Below are 25,191 nucleotides of genomic sequence, written 5' to 3' on the forward strand. Positions count from 1 at the left end.
AGTATTAGGCGCAGGTTGGCAAGAGTCAAGGCTTGGGGACCTCAGAGTGTGCGTTGGGGTAACTGCTGGAGTCTAACCAACTAAAACTGCATAGCTTGCCATTGATAGTGCTGTCTGGCCAAGCTTTCCTGCTGCAACATCAATGGTACAAGACCATTTCAGCCCTCTTAATTGCATTTCCCTCCCTGGCTTTTCTCCATACGCTTTAATAAGAGCATCTAAACAAGGAACAAGTGAGTTGAGGCACAACCGTCAAGCACAAAATATGTTTTATTTATATCTTTAAACAGGTACAATCTCTGTGATTCGAGTGCACTGACTGACCACGCCAGTGAAACAAAAAAAGTAGACTATTTAACAGGCAAAGCAATTTTTTTTCTTTAGTGCAAGCATCGGATGTGTATGATTTTAGGTTCGACTTTCCATTTTTGCTCATGAAGCATACAGACATGAATATAAAACAAATAAATGCAAGATACGATAACAGAGAACAGAAATCTCTTACTACAGTAAGTATTTTGCCGAGGCAGAAGGATTCTGCACAATGTACTATAAAATTCCAATTCTAACCGAATTGATGGAATATTAAAGGGGTATAAACAAAAAATAATTTAGACATTAACAATCAGAAGTACAGTAACTATACAATTCTTTCACAGCTTGGCAGTACAAGACATCTCTGCCCATCAGCATGTCGTATAAAATATTGCAGGAAAGTAGTGTAGGATGCCTTCAAGACAGACTTTTTAAAGTGTCGTATCTACCTTGCTTACCTGTTTTTGAGACCCCAATATTGTTTCCCTCAGCGCTTCTCTGTTCAAACTGTGTGAGGCACAGATAGTCGAAACAGTATCACCAGTAACCTTTGTTTCCCCCCCCCCGTGCCATCAACACTGATCATATTCAAAAATAATGCAATCTATAATGCTGTATAAGTTATGAATCAACTTAAAATGTTACCACTCTATACAAACAGATCTTCTGATAAATATCCATTTCAGCCAATTCGAGTTCATCGCGTATGTATAAATAAATCGTGGTTGTATAGTTTGGAAAATCAAAAAGTCACAGCAGATTTTTGTGTTGTGTAATACTGTTGGTATATCAGCAATTCATAATTTAACGCTTATTTAAAAGAATAGCACAGCTTCAATGCATTTATGTGCAGGTACTTCAACATAGCAGATAAAGGTCACATTTTTTTTTCTTCCCATAAACAAAATTGGAATCACAATTACTTGGACTTATCCCTACAGAAGCAAGTGGATTGAGCAGCAGCTAAATTATGTGTTTGTACGTGTACGTTAAACCTCTGGACAAGGGGAGATATTTCTAGCAGCAATAACTCAGTTACTTTCATATGACAAAAGGACAAGGAAAGCAATGGAGAATCGTTTGTTTGTTCGTTCATGTGCACAGAACTAAACTACCAGGAACACAACCAGACCTTTTGTAAACCTTCAAGCTTTTCACAACTGAAACTAAAATCAAGAGTTGAAACAGATCAAAAGCAGAAATTAAAAAAAATTAAATACTTCTTTCCAGCGGAAACTGAAAAGCATAATTCAAGGCACTATACTCCTGCAGGGCTCCTTCTAAGTGTCCGTTCAAGTAAAGTTATAATTCAGCTTAAGGTTACTAGTGTTAAATGTACAAAGCAAAATATAAAGTGTCTGAATTGCGAAGACAAATGCAACTAAATCGCCCAAGAACTATCTAGCTTTCAGCAACTTGGTGAAAATATTTCAGTCATTGCTCAAATTTATGGCTATGTGCACAAGCAAGCCCACACTGGGTGCCAATGTATTCAGCTGCAATCAAGTACATTTAATCTTGCCTTTGTGAACAAAAGCAAATCTTCTCTAAATCCCCCCCCCCCCCACTTATTTTATCTCAAATCCTTCAAAATAAAGCTAGGTAGTCCTCACGTTGGACCCGGATGGGTTTATAATAGGTTGTTGTAGTGGTACAGGAAACATCTGTATACCTCCTTTACTAAGAGATGGGAAAGGACCCATTCCTGGATGGCTTAAACCCCCAGCAGGCTGTGACGTTGGAGGCGACACACCTGGCCACTGGACACCGTAAGGAGGTGTTGGGATGACTCCGCTATACTGACACAGAGGCAGCCTGTATGCTGGGATTGCACCAGCGATTGGAGTTCCTGGCATTCCCGCTGGGATTGTCGGTGATTTCCCAAGTACCAACGGAGCAGATATCGTGCACGTCACTGGAGCTGAGAATTTCCGCATCTTTCCAGGCGCACACAAAGCCTGCGGAAGAGAAATAAAGGCCACATGAAGACAACAAATTGCTGTTTACAAGTCTGGTTATGTAACAGGGCTCTGGGACACTACCCTGCGTGAGGGGTGCTATATAAATGCAAGTTGGTATTATAACGGCCAAAATAATGGAATAGTTCTTTCTAAACGTGTTTTAGGCCTGTAAACCTGTTCAGAATCTGACTGTAGAACACGGAAAGAAAATCTATCAACATTTTGAGCGGAGGAAAAGTAAAATGAGAATTTGTAAAACTGCAGGACACTTTTGCATTTGCCCACAAAATATAGTCAGTCCACTTTACAGAATATCCTATGAAGTGCTTTAGATGTCTTTGAGAATGCGATAAGGTGCTATATCAAGTGCAAGGATTATTACTTTTTTTTTTAAAACTTGCATCCACCACGCTGCAATGCAAACAGGACATTTGCGTTCCAGAAATATTGTGCCTTGTACACGGCATCTATAAACATCCCAAAGAATTACCACTTGAAGTGCAGTGACTGTTTATGGGCACACGCTGCAGCCTCTCGGCTCTCAGTGAAGGCCCACAAGTAGCAATGAATTGAAGGGCTGATATATCTGGCAAATTGTTGGCCAGGATACCAGGAGAAATGTCCTCTTACCCAATTGTATCACAAGATCTAACAGAGAGGCAGATGGTTTAAGGTTTTATGTAAAGGACACCTTTGATAATACAATGCTCCCCCAGGAGGGTTTCTATGGGTAAAGTGAAAGAAAGTCACGTATTCCAGACTCACGTCAGCTTGGGATGGGTTTTGCCTCGTCTCCAAGTCTTGTCTGTGCTGGTTCTGCTTCAACTGGTTCAAAGATGGTTTCATTTGTGTAGCGCCGACGGTCTCTTTCGTCCAGTCGTCCACAAGCTTGTGCAGGTCATCTGTGAACGTTCCTTTCTTGTTATTACTATTGTTGGCTTGAGTTTGAGTTTGCGTTTGCTGCTGCGTTGGCTGACTTTGCTGGGGCTGCGGATGATGCAGAGAGTGGTGAGCGCCGCTCAAGCTTGAAGACCCTATAAACAAAGTGAGAATGGGACATGGACGGTCACACAAGGCAGCACTGCTACATCTTAATGCGTTGCTGTAGAGCATTTAGCCACCAAACAAATGCACGCACAATTAAGAAACCAAGCAATGCAACGCTGATACAAATTAAATCCAAACACACGACAATCAGTCATGAGCAGAAGCGCATGCATTCGTGTTCCTTACGGTGCCAAACGTTACGGTCACAGACGAAACGTGACCTAATCTAAGGTAGCAGCAAGCTCCAAAATGGGGAAGTTGCAAATGGAGTTAGTTTAGAGCCAAAGATGAAACCAGCAACATGCTGCGTACAGCGTAATAAATACTGAGAGAGAAAATGGGATAGTTACTGCTGCGATCCTTGCCGAGACATAGCCGTTTCAGGGTAGACCCTACAAAGTAAAAACGATAAAGACAAAACAGTTAGGCTTTAAGTGGCTTAAGGTAACCACTCTGACGGAAAAGCTGTTGATGCAGTATAAAGCCATTATTTTGTGCAAAGTGGAAAAAAAATCTCAGTGGCTTAAAATGTTAAGAAATTAGCTGGCTAATCCTGCAGCCCATTTTTTTTAATATATATTATATAAATAAGTCATTGTGCAGCCACACCAGTATAGTTAACATCAAACTCTGGAAGGAAAGAGATGCATGATCAGTTTCTCAACAAACCTTATTTTACATTAGGATAAGGCATGCACATGTATAATGAGATGATTTCTCTTCCACCCACCCACTAACAGACAGCAAATTTCCCTTTTTTTCCCCCCCACCACGAATAAACAGGACAAGTGTATTTTAATGTTTATTTTCACTCCAATAACTCGCACACAATTTGTCAGTTACATGTTGCATCTTAGGGAACGTATTCTTTTTATTTAAAAAAAGATCAACGCAACACTCTTAGCAAAACAAAACCATAAATGCAACATGCAGGATAAAGGCATGTTCGGAAATCGATACCGCTTCAGAAATTGCACTAAATGAAGTCGACATTCTTTGAGCAAAGCTAAAATCATGCGCCTTTTTCCCCACAGACATGATGTGAAAACAAAAGTCTAACTCTAATTGGGATGGGGATAGGGAGTAGGTAAAATACCTCCCACCCCACCACAAAAGGCAAACTTCCACAAGCAGAAATGGGGACAATCTCTATGGTCTGGCTGCACGTAAACTGTTAGACTTGCACTTGTTAGGTATAAAGATACATTGTTCTGGAGGTCTGTGGCCATCGGCAGAAATTAAAAATACTGTTCAAATTATCTGCAAGAAACTTGCATGCACCACAAAACCGAAGTACTGTATTTTAGCTGCTCTGCATTTCGTTAAAATCAGATATAAATCAACTAGCATAACACTTTGCATACATTCCACTTCTGATAAATGAAATAGTTCATATACTTTTCTCTAACAATACTTTCCCTTCCCTCCTTCATCACTACACAAGCATTAATGTTAATATTCTCCAGCCACGTGCATTCCCTGAAGAACGTGTAAGCTTCACATTACAGTGGAAGCAAATAGCTTAACAAAGCCTTAATATAACGTCAAATGGTTAATACAAACATGATCACCTTTACTTACACTGGGACCCATTCCTAGACAGGTAGGATGCTAAATTCCTCTTTGTTGCCTGCACATCTTGTGTGAAGTGAGTTTAAGCAAAAATGTTTTGAACTACAGATCAAGATTCTCAATAGTTGACTAGCTGTGTTGACAGCAGCTTAGCTTCCCTTTGTTTGAAAACCCTCAGTGAATGTATAATAATAATCCTTATTTAATACAGCGCCTTATCACATCTTCGAGACTTCTTACAGCGCTTCACAGAATATACTGTGAAGTGAACTGACTTTTGGGCGAAACGTGCTGCCAATAGCGCACAGCAGCGTTCCACAAACAGTCGTGGATTGAAGTGACCAATTTATTATTTTTTTAAGGGATTATTACCCCCGGAAAAGTGATTCACCAATCGACTAACAACCAGGTTCCTACTTACTGCTAGGTAAACAGAGGCGCGTGGAGTAAGGAAACTTGCTCAACGTTTCGCCCTGCTGGGAATCAAACCCAGGTCTCTCACTTATAACGCCTTGGGACGTCCTCCCGACGTGAAAGGTGCTGTACAAATGTAATCTTGTTGTTGTATAACAGTCACTTTACAACCAAATCATATTCCTTTGCTAACACAGCAGTCAGTTTATTGCTACATATGTACTTGTCTTACTAAAACCATAGCTGGAAAATTGTCCCTGATATTCAGTACTTCCGAGGCCAAAACTGACACAAAAAGAATGCATAGGCACAAGTTATTTGTAGACTCATCCCTCACACTTCTCCTGCTCACTCAGCTGTGGAGTGCTTTGGTGCCTGAAGGAAGCACAATCCCAATGGCATTGACACCTGGCACTCAATGTTAGTCGATTCCTCAACAGTATGTATCCCACCCTCCAGCAGAAGTACATTTAACATCCACTTCAGTGCACAAAAGCCAGTATTACCTGCAGGTGAAACTGTAGAACCAGTAAAATAGAGTACATTAAACAGTTTTCATTTACAACCATTACATTTAAAATGTCCTCCAATCTATAAAGGCAAGTCCAATGCTGTCCATCTTGAATGCCTATATTCACAACAACTTCACTGGTTTGTTTTGATTGTAGCACTGCTATGAGACTAAGTGGCATTACAGTAAAGTAATTAGTTTTGTTAGGTTCTCTTTTTATAAGTGTAACCAATCATGCATGCAAACCATAATACATACCATCAAAAGCCTATCTAGATCCAAAATAAGTTTTCTAAGGATTAATTTCTGGTTTAATGGCAATATTTGAAAGGTAACTACTATATATATTTCTTCCACAGAAAGAGAAATAGTTAATGCACCACATGCCATTTACAAATGCCTCCAGCACCAAATCAGAACAATATACCTTTATATGTTGAAAACCAGCATCCACACAAATTTGGTATTGATTTAAAGAAATTCAGGAAGCGACAGACATTTTATTATTCTAGATTTAACAAGAGATACAAGTTATGATGCACAAATAGATTTTAAAACTGTGTGCTCAGAGTAGAACATATGGATTGCTTTTTAATCAAGTGTAAAGTTCCACATTGGTCCAGATCGATGGAATATGGGAAAAACACTGAATCCACAAGGCTGTTTGGATTTACTGAATGTATGCTGGTAATTATGTCTAATAATTAGAATGGGCTATGGTTTTGCAACTCTCACTCAGAGCACAAAGTTTTTGTATTAAAAGAAAATCAAAAGTGGGAACTTTCCTTGAGGCAAGGTATTAGAATTTTTTTTAAAAAAAGCAGTACTGAGACAAACTGACCAGTGTCTAATTACAGAATAGCATAACAGAAGAGACAAAAGAGTTCTAGTGCTCCAGCTAGGATATTTTACAGCACAATTTGGTGGGAAAAGTGACTCATCTGAAATATACCAATTAAGACATCCTCGATATTTCAATTACTTAAGAAATTAGTAAAACCAGTAATGGAAATGGGAGATAGTTGGGAATGATCAATGACAAGTAGAAAATACCAAATGAATGGAGCTACACAAAACTTGTTGAAAACCAAGTTCGGTTGTTCTGCCTTAACTAACTGGAGCACTGATGTATCAGCATTTTTTCCACATGCAGACATTTCAAAGATACAACAGTGTAAAAATAGTAAAATATTTAACAGTCCTTAAGTGGGAGCTGTACCCTCCTGTGACCTTCCTAGTATTGCATCAAGGAGATACAGTGCTAAGTATCCAGCTTGTTGCATGCAAGTCTTCATTGTCGAAACATGTGTGAAAGAGATCAGTCTTCTACAGGAGCCCATTTTTTTTTTGGTGAAATGAGATGCTAAGGGGAGTAGACTTGTATACTTGTCACAATCAAAAAAAAAAAGTTTTTTTTTTAAAAAAAACTGCTTAAAATAAATTACACTAAGATACAAAAGCTTTGGTACACTCAGGGTAAAATTTTTGATGTGTGTAAAATATTTTTTTTTAAAAAGATGAACAGTTTCACAGAAGGTGAGCTCTTCCACATATGCCCTTGGGGTTTATAGTGAGGAGCCAAAAGCAGTGCACTAAAGCATTTGTATGTGAAATGAAAGAGAAGTGCGAGTATGACAAAACTGATAAATGAACAAAAGAATGGGCTAATAAGCAGGCTTCCTGCCGAAATATAAAATGGACTGAGATAGCGAGAGAAGATGGGATGATTAGTTTAAATACAAAAAGAACAAATACAAACAGATGGACAAAGACACAGGTCCACTGAGGAATCTGGTACGAGGTTTGCTACTAGATTTATAGGTCACTCTCTCAGACGTTTGGTGGTAAACCGTCCAGCCTGCGAATGAATATAAAGGGGAAAAAAAACAAGACACTTATAAAGTACATATAGCAGTGACTCGAGATCCTAAATCATTCAGCTGGGTGGCTATAAGCATCCACAGCATTTCATTACTAATACAGCTATGAAAGAGTTAGAAAGAAAACTGATAAATGTGCAAATAGATGCAATGAAAAAATATTAAATTTAATATCAGATCAGCAAGATTTTTGGTAAAGAAACTTAATAGAAGTAACTTCCCTCAGAGTATCTGCTATAAGCTAGTTTTCATGCTATGCAAATCTGTAACATCCCCTGTAATTATCTTGTATTTTGTAGGCGAAAACCTATAAAACAGTTGCTACACTTTACAGTAAATCCTATGAAGCACTTTGAGATGCCCGCCCTACTTGAAACAAAAACAACAAATTACATTTGTATCGCGTCTTTCACGTTGGGAGGACATCCCAAGGCGCTGGACAGTCAGGGATTTGGACCCGAGCTAGGGAAGGTGTAGGAGGATGATCGATAATAATAATGGTGCTATATCAAATGTAAGAATTAATTATTAATCATCGGTAATGAAAATGGGTTTGGGAATCTTTAATGCTGCATGGAACTATGAATGGTTTCAGAAGGGACTTGGCCAAAGTTCTAGCAATTTAAAAAGGTTCAGAGTTATTCAAAGCATCAAAGGAATGTTGGCTGGGTAGATAAGATGAATCAATGGCCTCCCCCTGCCTGAAACGGTTACTGTGTTGTCTATTCCATTTTGTTCCATCATTTGTGTTATTCGGAGAAAGGGCAACAGTTAATAAGCAAATATTCTGCAACTTGGCAAGGGATGGACAAGTGCAATCCAGGGTGACTACTTTGTGACCTTACTTTTGTTCAGCATTTCCAGCAGCCTGGCCAAGCTCAGGACATGTGTAAACTTGAACCTTATGGAGCTAAGAAAGAACGTTAACGCACCATTGCACTCTCGTTATTTACAGTGCTAACGTTTAACAGTTTGGATATGACAGCTTTGTTCAACATTAGATACTAGTTTATAGCAGACTCTCAATTGCCATATACTGAAAGGCACCACAATGCACAAATAGCCAGTGACCAGAAAAGTTAAATCAATCACTTGTACAGTATTATATATTTTAATATATTGGAAATGCACACTAAACTTCACTTTAGAAACAGTACAAGTCTTGATAAACATCCTTTTGCACAAGCATTTTCCCAACAGCTTTCAGGACATTAGAACTAATATGCCAATGTGCAACTTACAAACGGTTTGTATTTCTGACCATATATTTCATCAGGACAAATTGCAAAAGTTATAAATGCTATCAAAAATTGCACTAGATTTGTCAAAACATCACTGTTTGTACATTATTAAAAGGCATGTGCATTCCATGGGGATATGGAGCCAATGTAATATACAGTCAATTCACTTTACAGTATATTGTGTGAAGCGCTTTGTGACGTCTAGAAGACGTGAAAAGCGCTATATCAAATGCAAGGATTATTATTATATGCAAGGTTTGAAACATACTCCCATAGAATATAGTTTCGAAAGATTGGATAACATAAGCACCCAAAAAACAAATTCAAATCAATTTAACTTTGATGCTTCTCTTTGCCTTTTTGAAAACAAATTAAATTTTATGGGGGGGGGAAAAATATGCTATTAAGCTATCAAACTTAAAATTTGGTAGAAAATGTTAGCAAGATGATTACTTTTTCTTTAAAAAAATGAATTTTAAATGCCCAATGTACAGACGGCACAATACATTTTATACCCAATGTGAAGAGGAAAATAAAGCCTGGTAGAAATTCAGCCCTTTCTTTGATCATTTAATTCTCAAATGAAAAGGAATTAAAGGAAACTTTAAATCGTGTTTATTGCGATGCAATGTAATTTCTATTTATCCCAAAATGTGTTCCATTTGGATCGAAAAACCTCTGTCAATTTAGTTCGCATTTCTAACATCGGGAGGGAGGGTGTGGGGGAGAGAAGTTGTCTTGGAAATTTTCTACATTACCCTTTGATCTTAAAGTAATTAACTGGATTGTTCTTATGGAGCATTGAAGCAGGGGTTGCAAATGTTAAGCCACTTTTAATAGCAAGTTTTATAGCGTGTCCAAAGCAAAAAGAGTTCAACAGATAAACTTTGAACCAGGCAAAAATATTAAGCAGAATCCAGCACAAATATTGAAGTACTTAGTTGTATGTATGTTTTGGGTTTGGTTGGTTTTAAAAATATGCACCCTATTAAATCCCTTTAAAGTGACTCGAGTTTGTGTAAATATTGTGAAGTGAGGGATAAGAAACTAAAAGTAAAAATAGTACATTCTTAACTCAAAAACATTTATCTCAACAATTTCAAAAGGATTTGGAAGTAGGTTTAGTGATTTAAACCATCAATTACATGGTTAGGTTTCTGAAGCACAAAATGCTTATGATACCTGTGCAGTCAAAATTGCTAGAATTATGTACTTCTTGCATTCAAAAAGTGAGTGAGATCCGTAATCCGAAACTGGTGACTTTATCTGGAAGATCAAATTTATGTATGTTCATGTCAAAAATTCTGGAAAATCTGATGTATTGAAGGGCTATGACTGGGTTACAGCACTTCCTAATCCACAGGTGCCAAATAGGTGATCTGTATCAATCAATAATAGCGATATAAAAAGAGCCGACACAGGCACGATGGGTCAAATGGCGCCCTTCTGTGCTGCAGGATTCTATATCGACTTTATTTATTGTTTCTGAACACAGTATTTGGTAGATTGTGGCTTCTATAATACACCAACTGTGGTGATTGATAAGGTGCTAACAGATATGAAGCGCAATACATATGGAGTCGCAGTTGGATAAATAAATGTCGAGGGAAAATTCCATGCACATGCAGTATTTCTCTTTCAACTGATTTTGCGACATACAAGTGGAAAATCAGGGGAGGCAACCCCTGCACACCTCCACCCCCCTGCAAAGCAAAGCGCTGCAATTTGTCCTCTCACTATATGTACCACTGATCAATTCTTTGCCTGACCTTGCAAAAAAAAAAAAAAAAAAAAATATGGCTGGCGTGATTAAGCGTGCATTGATGATGTGTAATGGAGAGAAATTAGTAAGTCATACCAGAGTGGTTATCTGAACATAAATGCCAGGAAAATGAGTCTGCATGCTTTTGTGCAAGGTTCAGAATGTGGAAGTATTGAAAGATATTGGAATGAAGGAATCCATGTACATTTTAGTCTCAGAGAACCTCTCCTTCCTACATGTAAATATGGAAGATTCAGGTTTGTCAGTAAATACTACAAAATGAAAAGGGCTTTTTTTGTTAAAAAATCACAAAAAATAGTGTGTTTAATTCCCAAAGAGTTCAAAATCCCATCCAAATGGTATTCCCATACAGGCTTCCCATTGAGTTTGGTGAGACATTCAGTGGAGACAAAGGAAACTGGTGAAATCCCTTCACACCTCAATGAAACTAGTCTCCAGGTACACTGCCTTCAAAAGCAGTGTTGGAATTATAGAACTATTTCAGACCTGGACTGCTCTCTTACAATCCAAAAGATACCAGGCAATTCAGAGTGAGAAAAATACTAAAATATATATGGGGGATCCTGCAGGGTATTCCAACATTTCTACGTGTTTTTAAAATGTTACAGTATCTAAATTTAATTGGGGGGTGGGGTAAAAAACAAGACAACATAGTGTTGTATTAAAAAACCTACCAAGGTCCGATGCATTTGTATTTCCATCTTAAAAAAAATTGCTATCTACTTGTGCACACCTCTGTTAAGGTGTATTAGACTTGCAACAACCAGAAAAAAAAACCTGTTCCATAGATTCCGCATAGTTAAAGCGTTAAGATAGTTACCTTGACCAACACCTGCCCGTGTACCGCCTGAACCATCACTAATGAAGCCGGAATAAATGTTGTCAGATGATAAGGAGGACTTGATTGAGCACGGCTGTTGGGTTTGCACAGCCTGAGATGAGGGAAGAGGTTCCCCTGTATCACAAGTGCTAGAGGTATCTTGAACTGCAGCCATGCTGGAATTAGCTTGAAAACCTATAGGAAACAACCACCGTGAAGTCCATTGAAAACGTCACATTATTTGAAAGATGAAGAAAAGTCATCAAGTCCAATATCAAAGCAATACATTGAGCTGAGTTACTGTACCAGAGTGGCAGGAAGGGATGTGTTCTTAGTGATCCATTGACGAGCTTCAAGAAATTGGGGTCTAGTTTCAGAGATGACTGGCACTTTGCCACGTTTAGCAGAGTGTAGGGTGGGTATTTTAAGCACTAGTTAGTACATGGCACACAGTTATTTTGGTAAATACAATTGTTTTTAGAGATACCTACAGCTGAAACAGTATTATGTACGGTGAGATGCTTTACTTTGTTGGCTAACTGAGATACGCGCACTCACTTGTATTGCTGGCTGCATTCTTGAGTGACTGCACGAGCGGATTGAGAAGCTTATTAGTTTTTAGCTTGTTCTTGCTGGCTCTCCGACGTCTGCCTGTAGGTGGCACAGCTTGCAAGAATCCCAAAGCTGTTGGCAATGGTTTCCCCAGACGTTCGTACAAGTCCTCGATCTCAAACCTTTGCTGAGCTTGAAGTTCTGAGATCTCCTTCATGTGTCTGAGAAAGAGACTAAAATAGGTCAGGTCTTTAACATCCACGATACTGTACAAAAAAACTACCGTGTAACAAATTGCTAATGCTAACCCGATAAGCTATTAAAAATGTACGACTAATTCAACCAAAACATCTGAACATGTGTTCACATAAACCAACAGAAAAACTCAAAGATAGCTAAATTTCACAAAAAAAAGTATGTTGCTAATTGAATATCCAACTTAGCAACAACAAATGACGTTTACATTAGCACCTTTCACGTTGGGAGGAGGTCCAAAGCGCTGGACAGTCAAAGATTTGGGCCTGAGTAGGGGAATGGGATCAGGAGGGGTGGAGGGCAAGGAAGTGCAGTCCAAGAGGTGAGACGTGGCTTGAAGGAAGGCAAGGGATGAAGCAAGACGAAGGGACTGTGGAATGGAGTTCCAAAGGTTGGTGGATAGAAATGCTGAGGGCCTGACCGCCGACGGTGGGGCAGGCCGAAGCCTGCGGAGCAGAGGGAGTGGACAGATAGCACTAATGTTTCTGGGTTTAAACCCAGTGGATCGGGTTCAACTCAATCCTTTCAAATTTGATAAAACGAGTACCACATCCTGGGGAGAAAGAGTGGGGCTCAGAGGCTAAGCAGCCTTACAAGGCAGCAGCAGATGTGTCCTCAATACCTGAACAGGTAAGACTCTGATAACTGCAGCAGTTATCTTTATCAAAGATAATGACAACCTAATATTTTTGGTTAGCGGTCTTGATTTTGACCCCAAACCATTTAATACACTAGAAAATCAAAGAATGCTTGAACCCAAACATTGAATAAACACACTTGTCTCGTAGAGTATTCAATTCCTTCTTCATGTCAGAGTCCTCAAACTCAGAATCATTGTCACTGCTCAGGTAGGAAGATTGGGAATTAATAACTATGGCCGGAGCAGCCAGATCCTGGCCTTTTCCTGACTCAGGGCTCTGCACATCAACACGATCAATTTTCTTTAATAAACTGCTCAATTTCCTTGTGAAAGAAAGCTCTTCTGCTGTTCTCGCCTGATTGCAAACAACCGATGCCTGAATGACTCTGGTTTTTGCACTGAATGTTTCTTCACCAGAGTCAGAAGAAAGTGGGCTGTGAAGTGTAAATTCCTCAGGAACAGAGGTCTGTGTTCTCGTTACCAAAGGCTTGAATTCAGGGCTTGGAAGAGAAAGCCTTGGGTACAGCCCAGGAGGTGCGGAGTATCTGTTGAAGGATTTTAAAGCCACTTCGTCTTGCGTACTGATCACTGAAAACCGGCCAATGGTGTTAATTCTTGTGATGGTCAGTAATTTATTGGTCATGGTTTCCTGACCTGCACCTCCTTCGCCATTTACTAACGTGGTCTCTGTTACTGCTTCGCGAGGCTTGGACTCGCTTGCTGCGTACTGCTCCATTTGTTTAACAATATCTTGAGGTGTTGGAAAGACCTAAAACAGATTAGGAAAATGTCACTCATAGCAGCAGCAGGTCATTCAATAGTGGGCCTCAGACATTATCACAGTTTAGTATAACCATTCATGCTGCATGCAATAGCGCTTACTTTTTGAGACTGTATTACAGCATGAAATTTGGTTGATTTATGGTCTGCTACCGACACGACCGTTTTGTCAACCACAAGATACAGTCAATCCATTTTACAATATATTCTGTGAAGCGCTTTGAGACGTCTCGACAACGTGATAAGGCGCTACATCAAATGCAAGAATTATTATTCTGACCAGGTTTTCTCCCACCTCACACTTACCATAACATATCCCGGAAGAACAAGACTGACAAGGCTTCGGAAACAATCACACACCCATGAGATTAACTTCAGAGAAAAAGTTTGAAATCCTTTGCAACACGCACCTGAAATCGGTTTATTGCCAGAGGACGCAGACTCATTGCAGACGAGACAAATATCTTATCAGATGATCCTGCTCCACTGGCATCCGATGCACTGACTGAAAAATGCCAACACAAGGATAGTTAGAGCTGTTATATTTTAAATTTTTTCAAAATTATAAGTCAATAACATTTAGAATCACGTTTGAAATCTTCTGATAATCGTATCTTGAAATGACAAAAAAATTCAATTAACTCCACAGACAACATAAGAGATATCCAAGCATTCTTCAAAGTAAATCTTTACATGTCAAATGGTGGGTGTTACAAACATGAAAATGTTTAAAATGAAAAGAATACAACTAAGAGTATAGGCGAACGCACCTTTGTCAGAGATCGATGTTCCTGCAGACAGTGCTCCATTCCCTGGTGCAATACAACTATCCAAACCCTCATTTGTCCCCAACGTTTGACTCTGCTAAACAAAACCAAATTTATAATCAGAATAGAATGCCAATTAATAAGCAATTCAGTGACAGATGACACTCAATTCAGCTCAATGGCTAGCGAGATGTGCGAGTCGTTTTGACTTTAAACAGAATATGCACACACCTACAAGTGTACTTCAACAAGCTTGCTTTTTCAACACACTGCTTTACTGAATCTTTACTTATTCATGCTATAAACATTCCCCCCCTCTCCCCCACCCCACCATGGTTTTGAAGCAAACCCAGTTACGAATGAACGGTCTGTTTCCAGGCCTCTGGTGCCAAAGCTTATATAACCAGGAACTGAAACCGGGCAAGAGACACAAAGGCAAAGTTGGCTTCCCAGATCTTCCCTTCCTTCAAGAGAATTGACCATTTCTCCTTAAGTAATAGGGCTCACTTTAATGAGTGCCTGGGCATGAACCCAGCTCTTACCCTCAGTGTTGTATCAGATTTTTTAATGTCAGAAAGCTATGTAAAATAAAATTCACAAGAATCACAAGTTACACATTGGTGTTCAATGCCGGGATACTCTCGTATTTATATCATTTGAAGTGTAATCTGAAATAATACTGAAGTTACGAACACTAAAGTTACAAGAGTTATTCTGTGATCACTTTTGCCTGAAATAGAATTTGCAATCACAATTGTGTTAACAATAGAAATTGAGGTCATGCACATTTATTAACTGACACAGATCAGGAATAGATTAGATTCTGGTTTTTAAAAAAACAAACACTAAAAGCACTTGACTATTCTTTTAGAACAGGACTATTGAACTTTCCAAAAATAAAACATAAGATGCCTAAAAGGCAAGACTGTCGACTTTAATAAGCTAGTGGCCAATAATCAGCCTTAAATAACCTGAGCTGCACCCACCATTCACCACCAGATTCAGGATTCAAGCAGCAAGGTGAGAAAATAGGTTTTTTTAGGAATTCAAATAATAAATTTCAAACTTATCGCAAATAACAAGGCACTGAATGAGGTCAAAACGTATTAAGAATTGGTTGTTTTTATCGCAAAATTACATCATCATGATGATATTCTATGATTTGACAATGAACTAATCTTCCTTGGAGGGTAAAAGCAGGAACAGTTTTTAAATAATTTAAGGATGAGGTTAAACAACTGAAGGGCCTTTACATCGCACTGTGCAACATTATACCTCAAAGTATTTTTTTTAATCTTTAATTTATTTGCGTTAATTTGAACTTTAAACCTTTTAATCAGGATAAAAGAATTGAAATTTGCAAAATCCCAGTAGCCCCAAACAACCCAATATTTGTGTATTAAATCTGATGTTCACATTACCATCCTTACCAGGCCCAAATAAAACCCATTTGACATGAATGAAGGGACACAGGAACACGAGTACTGTACTTTCCTCAATGTTTCAAGCTTAAACACAACCTATAATCAAGTTATACCCACTGGATATGCCCCTTTAGAAATGTGGCACCTAACACAAGGAGACCAAGTGGCCTTTACTTTCCAATTTTTTTATTCTAAATTAGAAAAATGGAACTCCTGCATTTCAATAGCAAACTGATGTGCAAAGTCGTTGCTGACAACATTGTACTGAAGAAAAAAAAACTTACATCAAGATCAGTGGATCCACACTCTATGGTTGTCATGTTTTTTGAAGCCAAAATAGAGTCCCTGTCCACAGCTAATATTGGTGTCAACACCTGCCGGTACAGAACTTTGCCAAGAACAGCCTGACTGGACGTTTCTGCCTCAATGCCAGCCTCAATGGGCAAGCTTGACAGTGACTCCTTGGCGGAAAGTGGAGCGATTGGTAAACCTGAATCCATCGGCGAACTTATATCCATGACATCTTGCACAGAAACGGCCATGGCATGTGTTGCGTTAAGGACTTCACCGTGGGGATCAGAATAAACCAATTCTGTACCACCCAGCTCTGCTGCACAAGCAACATCAGAAGACCCTGGAGCAGGATGAACAGGAGTAGTGCCTGTGTGTTCTTGGTACAATAACGTACGCAGCTTCTCGTCCAGGGTCTTTATTGTGTTGTCTACAAACTCGACCTTACGCGGACCTTCACCATCTGACTCGACCATAAGGGAAAGCTGCTGCTGGCTGCCGAGCACACCGGTCATAGTGATGGACTGAGACTGGCTTTGTGCTGGGTGTTGCTGGAGCGCACCTGGAACGACTTGTGCGGGACTCTGGGGCTGCGAGCCACCTGTACTGTTGACTGTCCCAGAAATGCCCACTGTGGACTGCATCTGGTTTGCAAAAGGCTGTTGCATTATAACAGGCTGCGGAGCACCATCAGGCACATAAGTTCCTTGCAGCACAAGCTGATGCTCCGAGACCGCACTGTGAATTGGACTCGGCTCGGCAGGTTGAGAAGGAAATGAAAGTTCTTTCTGAATAGGTATTGAGTGCACAGGGGCAGGCTGAACTGAGCAGGGCACATCCACAACCAAAGGAGGGCTGTAAAGCTGATCAACTTGCTCTTGTCCTGATTGCTGTGGGCCGACTGCATTAGACAGGATTGGAGTGTATTCCTGCGCTGGAAGCGGACTTTGAACAGAAACATTTGATCCGTCTTGAACTTGCTGAATGTTCGGTTGCCCTCGACAACCACTCTCGTCTTCTATTTGAGCATGAGTGGCTAGACCAGGGAGCATTGATGGGGGAGCGGCAAAATCTGCTGGTGACCCTACAGAAGGCAGTCTGGCCAATTGTGGAGGGACAGCATTGTTGCCAGAGGGACCATCATGAGTTTTAACTGTAGCAGACGAGACCTGTACAGCCACAGAGTCTACTTGCTGTTCATCAGTTCCATTTTCTCCTTCTGAAACACAGGGTATAAAAGTGAAAGTAAAAAACTTTGCATTAGTGATAACCTTGGGAATATTATAGTTCGAAGCGCCACAAGGAAGACACTTTTTTCACCCATTTCACATTTGAGTCTGGATTTCAGTTTCCTTTCTCCCAAAATGTGTTGATGCTGCTGGTGTGGTTTCAGATACCATCCAGTTTCTGCAGCTTTCTCATCAGCCTTTTGTAAGATAACCATGAGTTGAGAGAATCCTTTTCCTGTCCTTCTCTTTCCTCCCCCCTCCCACGCACAAGTACCCATGACTCTCTCGAATGTGATCAGCTAACTCAGAACAGAATGGAGATGGATCCCATGATCTTCTCATGGAGATTTAAAAAGAAAAACCATGAAGATTGGAATTATTATAGGTTTATTAGGAGATGCAGCCAAACAACATCTGAAAGTGGAAAGTAAAAGTGGCACTTCTTTCAGTTGCTTTTTTGAAGTGCTGAACTTCTAACATTTGCTGTTTTTATTTCACTTCAGAGTCTAAACAACTCAGTTACACACTAGATCCACTAACTCAGCTCTCAGGGGAGCTAGAATTTCTTTGAACAGCTGTATATAAGCCAAAAAAAACCTCACATATTGTTCCATTAATTAGAGGGTTTTAGACGCTGGCAAATTCTATCTCACATTTTACTGCAAACAGCCATCATTTATTTTGTTTCCTTTCCATACCAAATAAAAGCAGTAAAAATTGTTTTTTCCACTTCAATTGCAAGTGTATAATCTCCAGGGTAGGAGGAATAATTATTTCATACCCACAACAGGAGCCGACTGTGGTAAAATTGAAGCAACTTCTGCCGACATCTTCGTTGCCAGATTTTCCACGACTGGACATATGATAAACCACCTTCGGCCAGTATGCAATACTAATGACAATGAAGAACAAACAGTGAGTTAGAGTTTAAGGCATTTTATCATCAGCACAAAGCAACTTCAATCAAATTACTTTACTTTAGTCGGAGTCAAGGACCAGAATTGAAGTGTGTTGTTGGGAGATGCATGCAGGATTCTAGACTTAAATCCTTGTAGCAAACATGGCATTGTCAGGCTCCCAAATGCTTCACCTTTCCCATTACACTTAGGGGAGAGAATATTGAACAAAATCACACTTCAACTAATGAGATTAAATGTCAGTTTGTAGGACATTGTGGTGTGTAAATGTTTGCCTTGTTCACCTACAAAAATTCATTACAATTTACGGTGAATCCTGTGAATTGCTTAAGAGATGTCCTCACTATGAGAAAGGCACTACGTATCAAATGTAAGGATTTTATTAGGCATCATTTTTATGCTCGTCAAATAAGACTTTATAGGATGGTTGAGGTCATTATCACGCCTTATCGTGTCATTGAGACATCTCAAAGCGTTTCACAGGATATACTGTAACAATATACTGGATTGACTATTTTGTGGACAAGCAAAATAATGTTGATTAGAGGGTTTTAGATGCTGGCAATTTCTATCTCACATTTTGTGCCACAGTAGAGGCTGGGGACATACACATGTTAGCAACAGAAGCAATGAATAGATTTGAAGATCCGTCGTATTGAACATCTCAACCCAGTGTGCGAGGTATGAAGGGTGTGGGATTATTTCTACAATGCAATTAAAGTTTTTCTGCAACTCCTTTTTCTCCCCCACTTTCCACTATTTATCATCCTCCCCACCTAATCAATCAATCAGGAGGGTATATTCCTTACAATCCAAGACTTTATGGCCATCATTACCACCACTAATTGCCTGGGATAAGATCCAAGCAGGACTGGCTCATATTTGACTTCACCTTTCTACAATTTAAACCTTTTAGTGGGCCAGTCACATTTTAAACAGCATACCTGCAACATCGTAAAGCACTCCAAGTGAACAAAGACATGCATTTGGTTCATTAGCACAAGAGGTAAAGTACCGTGCTTACCATTCTGTTGGCACTGCTGAAAAGCTTGAACCTGCAGAAGTGGGACAGGGAGGAAAAACAAGAGAAGGGACACACACAAAGGAGACAGGACAGGTAAATATACTATAAATAGACTACGGTTATAATTTATAATCTAATTACAAAGTTATTTGTACTCAAGGCAACTCATCTTTCAAGTCAAACCAATTTCCACACAAAGAAAACCCAAACAATATCAAAGCCAGTGCACTAATAATTCGTACTAATAAAAGTTGACAGGTTAATAACATTTTCTGAATATATTCTGAAATATTTGGTGGTTGGTGAAAGAGACAAAAGAAGTTATTATTTTCACACTTCTTATGATAAAATAGTCACGATGCAAAACCAAATCAATAGGAAATCCAAGTAAGCTTGCCAGAATGATTAATAACTCACAATACAAGTTTGTTTGAAATTGCCCATTGAACCTTTGACTAATCTAAAAAATATCCAAATTGTGCTTTACATTGCAGCTCTGAATCATCATGAAATGATTCTCAATTGCTGAATTAAACTGCAATATGCTTCATGTAATAGTATGAGAAAGAGCTAAGGGAAAACTAATGGGTAGCGAAACTGCCTGGCTCAATGCAATATAAATCAAAATGTACAGCATGAGAAAAAGTGTTCCATACCTCACGTTCAGCATTCGACCTGACAACAGCTTGTTGAAGGTTTATACCCTGTTCAGAGGCTCTTTCTCCCTCTGTATATTCACTAAGCATATCCTCTGCTTTGTCAATTATATCCTTCATTTGTTCGATAAAGATCTCCTTCTCAGTTTCCAGGATGAAATCATTCTCCACCTGTTCAAAATTAATTTCCATTTAGTCCACAGCAAGGGAAATGAGAAATCAGCCAGTTGCTGGCCACATGTACAATTTCAGTAGATTGTTCTTTCAATTCGATAGGTGGGCCTCACCTCACATAGGATTTTAAAGCTTACCATGTAGCATGCTATTTCATCAGGAGCATCTCCGTCCAAATCAAACTTGAAGGTGACCATTTTGTGATTGTGTGTTTCTAGCTGACATTCCACCATTTTATCTCCAATATTGGACACCTGCAGGAAACGTAGACACTTAGAATTAATTCACTGAATTGATCAATTAACAATAATAATAATCCTTGCATTTGATATAGCACCTTATCACGTCTTTGAGACAACTCAAAGCGCGTCACAAAATACTTTGTAAAGTGAATTGACTAGCTTGTGGATGAAAGCGCCACAGGCAAAAGCAGTCAATTGCACACAGCAGCGTCCCACAATCATAGGGTAAGCGACCACTTTTTTTTATTAAGTTGTCAAGTAATGCTTTCTTGCACAATTATTTTCACACTTACATTAAGAATAGTCAGCTTAGGTTTGCTGGTCTTCTCTTGACGAGAGCGGGTGCGAGTTGACCTCCTGTGGTGCTTTTTTGAACTTCGGCTCTCCTGTTTCCCACTGCTGTGAATGCCTTCGTATCCATCACTCATCTCCTTGCCTGAAGCAGCGTCAGAATACACTCTGATTGCAGGGAAAGATTCACAAAACCAGAGTCAGGGTCACCTTAGGTCCATCTGCACCACAAATCAATTATGCTACATTGTCTTGTTCATTTTGAACGCCAAGAAATTCTCAATTCATCCTCAGATGACATCAAATATCAACACATCATCCGGGAAACAAATCTTCCCAATTTCCAGGCTCTTTTACATTTCATTCTGGACCTAATGTAATCCGCGTTTTATCTGTGTCACTTTGTCCTTTTCCCTCTGTTCAAATTCAAGAAGCTTTCTAAAATTATTTACTCAAGAAGGCTTGATGCCAACATTATAAAGGATGGACAATGAGGCGATGGATTGCATTAGGACTAGAAAGTATCTTGCTGGGACAGAATATCCAATTTATTTAGCAATATAGCTTTAATGGATGCCTAGCTTAAGGCTGCAACTTGCACTCACTAACATCCAATGCTGGAATAGAGCTGCCAGCAATTACGCTCATATATGCAAGCTATATACATGGTCTACTGGAGGTGGGAAGAAAAGCCATGACAATAGTGTTCTGCTATTGTGCGTTATTTCTGCATTTCCTTCAAAATGCAGAATCGATGGGATTCTTCTTAAGCATCCTGAATGAATGAAGGACAACAGAAGGACATTACCACAATATGACTTACCCATCACCATAAGTACAAGGTGCAGACAGTTTATCTTGCTGATGATGATGGTCCTGTTTGTACAAACAATAGCTGTTTAAGTTACAACCGAGAAAAAAAATCCTCTCATGTTTTCAATTTTTAAAAAAAATAAAAATAATTTTAAAACAATGTTCATGTCCACCTGGTTTAAATCAAAGTCAGGACCCAGAGATCAAAGGAGAAACAATTGTTTAACTACTCAGTTCCTCCCTTGAATGCAGATCATAGTTGATTAAACATAAGAAATGTTGGCACATCTGTATATTGCACGTTTGCCCCATGAAGTCCCCACCTTAATAACAAGTGCCCAAGTGGTAGATTTGCTCTGGTGTTCCCAAATGATTTGCCAACCTCGCCACGATAGTAACTTTCTATTGGGAAGAACAAGCATCAACACCATCCTTCACCATAGCGAAGGTGGGAAATCTGAAGAGTGAAAATATTTCCACTCTTATCCACTGGGCAAGCAGATTTATGAAGATTCAAAGAGATCCCATCAATAGGTTTGCTCATCTCCCCTCATACTTAGAGAAGCTATAGGGATGGTGGGAAGGAAGTAACAGCTATATATACCACCCAGGACTCACAATTCTGGTTAAGAGAAAACAATGTGCCAATTGTGAACTACAGGCTTTTAAAATCCATTCCAGCAGCATAAAAACTTACATATACATCTTGACAAACATCAGTAGTTCCGGGGATAACTGGAGGAGTAATTCTGCTGTGTTGGCTCAGTGAAGGGGGAATATTGTCCTGTCCGAGTTGGGGCTGTTGAGCTAGAGGTGGGAGACAACTGGGCTGTACTTGAATACCTCGTTCGACATAGAAGGTACCAGCTACTGGAGTCGTCTCGACCTGGATTTGCAGAGGAGGCGACAAGATTTGAGGCTGGGACAAAACTTGGGGCTGGGCTGGCATGATGGGTATCTGGTGTGCTTGAGGTGGGATTCCCATTTCAGCCGAATATTGAAAAGGAATCTGTGGCATAATCATCTGTAAAAAAGTGTTTATTTTGGTTAACACATTCCATCATTACTTAACCTGATACAGATGCATTCCATCGGAAATATTTAGAACTTGAGACAATCCACTCATTCTAAAAATATATCCATTTTGCAGCCACAAAATACAGTCAATTCACTTTACAGTATATTCTGTGAAGCGCTTTGAGACGTCTTAACGTAATAAGGTGCTGTATCAAATGTAAGGATTATTACATAGTCCTTCCAACCACCTTAGAATGGAATCCAACTAATTCTACTTTATTCTTCTGCAATTATTTCCTTTTGCAATTTCATTTTTATGACCCAAAATGTTTGTCCCAACTTCCACATTAAAAAGGCCTCATCTTACCTCAGTGCACACTTTTTGTAAGGCAGAATTTTAAACTAAACTTTTACACGTTTCAACAAATGTGGCTGTTGTTCCAATCATATTGAGGATGAAAAAAATAAATTGAAAATAAGCAAAGCAAATGCCTGTGGGTTCAAAACACAAGACCAAATTGCTGTTTCAAATAAAATGAGAGAATGTACGATAAGCATCGAGGCAAACAAACATGTAAAGTTTATTTTTATGAAAGCAAAAGTAACCAAGTTTAAGTATTTCTTTGCTGTAGTTAGCTTGAAGGCAAACACAGCAGTTCTACATTTGGTGGCAGCAACACAAATAAAACAAGGCAGTATTGCTGCCTCTGGAGGCAGAGAGACCCACATCAAGAGTCTGGTTTGAAAACAGGCAGTTCAGGCTCCAGCAATCATGGCTTTAATGACCATATCTACATGTTAATTCAGTTGCTGTGTATTACTGTTAATCAGAATTTCAGCCTTGCCGCCCAAAACTCAGTATGAAGCAAAATGCACAGAATTGGACTGAACAAACATAAAAGAATGTTCAGACAGGAGAGATTTACATAATAGTCGCCCTCCACCCAAGAAAGTAATTGAAGGCATCATAGGCGTTTGTTGTTTGGAATGCGCTGGAAATTAGAGTTCAGTTTTCATATCTAAATTTGGATTCTGAGCACCAAAGCAAATGTAAAAACCTGACGCATAAATTTTAATTCGAGTTCACAATACCCAAGTTGTTTTTTGAATTGAATATCAGATAACCATTCCTACAATAAATCTTTTATAAGGCCGAGGTACGATTACTAGATTGGATACATTTAAAACAATACTGATAATTGAAAATCTGGATTAAATGGCCTGGATACTGAAACTCGCCTCAATGAAAGCAAATGCATATTAAGCAGAGACAAACTGAGACAGAAATGTTGACATGGGTTACTTAATTATGCACGAGGTTTGAATATGGAGCCTTTCTGGTCTGTATAGTTCAGTTCCACACCATAAGATACATTTATCCACCAAGCTATCAGGCAACCCAGTCATTTCTGTACTGTGTAACAAAACATTTAGAGATAGTATTTGCTATCGAAGGATGTCTGACCATCTGGAAAATAGCCAGCATTCGTGTAATTTGCAAGATTATATTGAGCACAATGTACTTGTTTTAAAATAAATGCATTAAGTTGGATTGAAGCTCACTTTGTGCAGAGCATTCAATTACCATTGTATCCAACAACTCCTGGAGACGGTATTCGATAAAATCAAAACTTAAGTGATCGGCGCTAAAATTACTAGAGTCTAACTTTGTTAATGCTTTTTTTTTGGTCTAGTGTTCAATATCATCTCACTGTGATTCACAACCCCAATAGCTGATAAGAGTAGGAGTCAGTAAACATTGTGTAGCTTCTTGGTAATCCACACACAATGCTTATTAGTTAGATTTCCTTGGGTCGCAAATACCACAAATGTTTGTTTCACAGAATAAATACTCCCTGATGGCTGAACAGATAAATGGACCACATTATGTGCTGCTGAAGCACACATTGTAGAGAGGTCCCATGTTCAACCCATACTGCATTCATGTGAGCCCCATGTTGATGGGGAGTCAGGGAATGAACGAATCAGGCACAGAAAAAGATTGAACGATAAGCAATCATGTCACTAAACAATTTGGCAAGTAACTGCTTCCATTCTTAGAATTCTCTAGCATATTATATATACTGGATCAATGTGTTCCAATAAGAGAGATTTGACAAATACACTGTTTGTCTTTGATACGATTTTTGAAACATGACATTTCATGTTCAATTTGCAGTTTTCTTTACAAAAGGAAAATCATTTACTTTAACTTACAGGCATTTTTTTTTTAAAAAAGGCAGAGATGCATTGTACATTTGAGTTTTTAGCAACTTTCATGTTTTTTCATGTTTTGGTGAAGCTCTTCAAGTCAGTCCTCGCCTGAGGACATAACTCATTATTTTTGTCAATAGGATCACCTTAGACTTCCAGATTAAGTAGAACTACATTTAAGAGTGAATTGCTCACCACCCTATTCCAATAACAGACCTTAACCCTCAAGGGATCAATGTCATTTTTATTTTCTACACCAGCCAAATGTATAGTATTGCCACATAACATTGCCTATTTATATGCAGTTCATACCATGAACCCACAGGGACCTGGATTGAGATAACTTAACTACATTTTGTTT

At 39.1% G+C, this 25,191-nt stretch overlaps 1 protein-coding gene across 10 annotated transcripts in view; it reads right to left on the reverse strand.

Moving 5' to 3' along the window:
* Positions 1-252: 252 nt before the first annotated feature.
* The window catches only part of LOC103185038 (serine/threonine-protein kinase WNK2), a 57,268-nt gene continuing 32,329 nt past the window's right edge, over positions 253-25,191 (reverse strand). For 4 of the 10 annotated variants that reach the window (XM_042339466.1, XM_042339465.1, XM_042339463.1 and 1 more), the window contains 17 exons: positions 22,297-22,623; positions 21,610-21,662; positions 20,789-20,954; positions 20,391-20,507; positions 20,080-20,250; positions 19,424-19,454; positions 18,264-18,374; positions 16,247-17,472; positions 14,542-14,635; positions 14,182-14,276; positions 13,129-13,760; positions 12,103-12,329; positions 11,545-11,739; positions 7,580-7,678; positions 3,674-3,715; positions 3,042-3,310; positions 253-2,273 (listed from right to left, as the gene is read on the reverse strand). In XM_042339466.1, the coding sequence (XP_042195400.1) occupies positions 1,914-2,273; positions 3,042-3,310; positions 3,674-3,715; positions 7,580-7,678; positions 11,545-11,739; positions 12,103-12,329; positions 13,129-13,760; positions 14,182-14,276; positions 14,542-14,635; positions 16,247-17,472; positions 18,264-18,374; positions 19,424-19,454; positions 20,080-20,250; positions 20,391-20,507; positions 20,789-20,954; positions 21,610-21,662; positions 22,297-22,623 (4,215 nt within the window). In that variant the 3' untranslated portion in view covers positions 253-1,913. Of the gene's footprint in view, positions 2,274-3,041; positions 3,311-3,673; positions 3,716-7,579; positions 7,679-11,544; positions 11,740-11,839; positions 11,934-12,102; positions 12,330-13,128; positions 13,761-14,181; positions 14,277-14,541; positions 14,636-16,246; positions 17,473-18,263; positions 18,375-19,423; positions 19,455-20,079; positions 20,251-20,390; positions 20,508-20,788; positions 20,955-21,609; positions 21,663-22,296; positions 22,624-25,191 lie in introns of those variants that run through there. The other 6 variants (XM_042339464.1, XM_007903357.2, XM_042339467.1 and 3 more) reach the window with 6 other exon arrangements.

The sequence above is a fragment of the Callorhinchus milii genome, unplaced genomic scaffold (assembly GCF_018977255.1).
Source record: "Callorhinchus milii isolate IMCB2004 unplaced genomic scaffold, IMCB_Cmil_1.0 Scaffold12, whole genome shotgun sequence".
Taxonomy (NCBI): Eukaryota; Metazoa; Chordata; class Chondrichthyes; order Chimaeriformes; family Callorhinchidae; genus Callorhinchus; species Callorhinchus milii.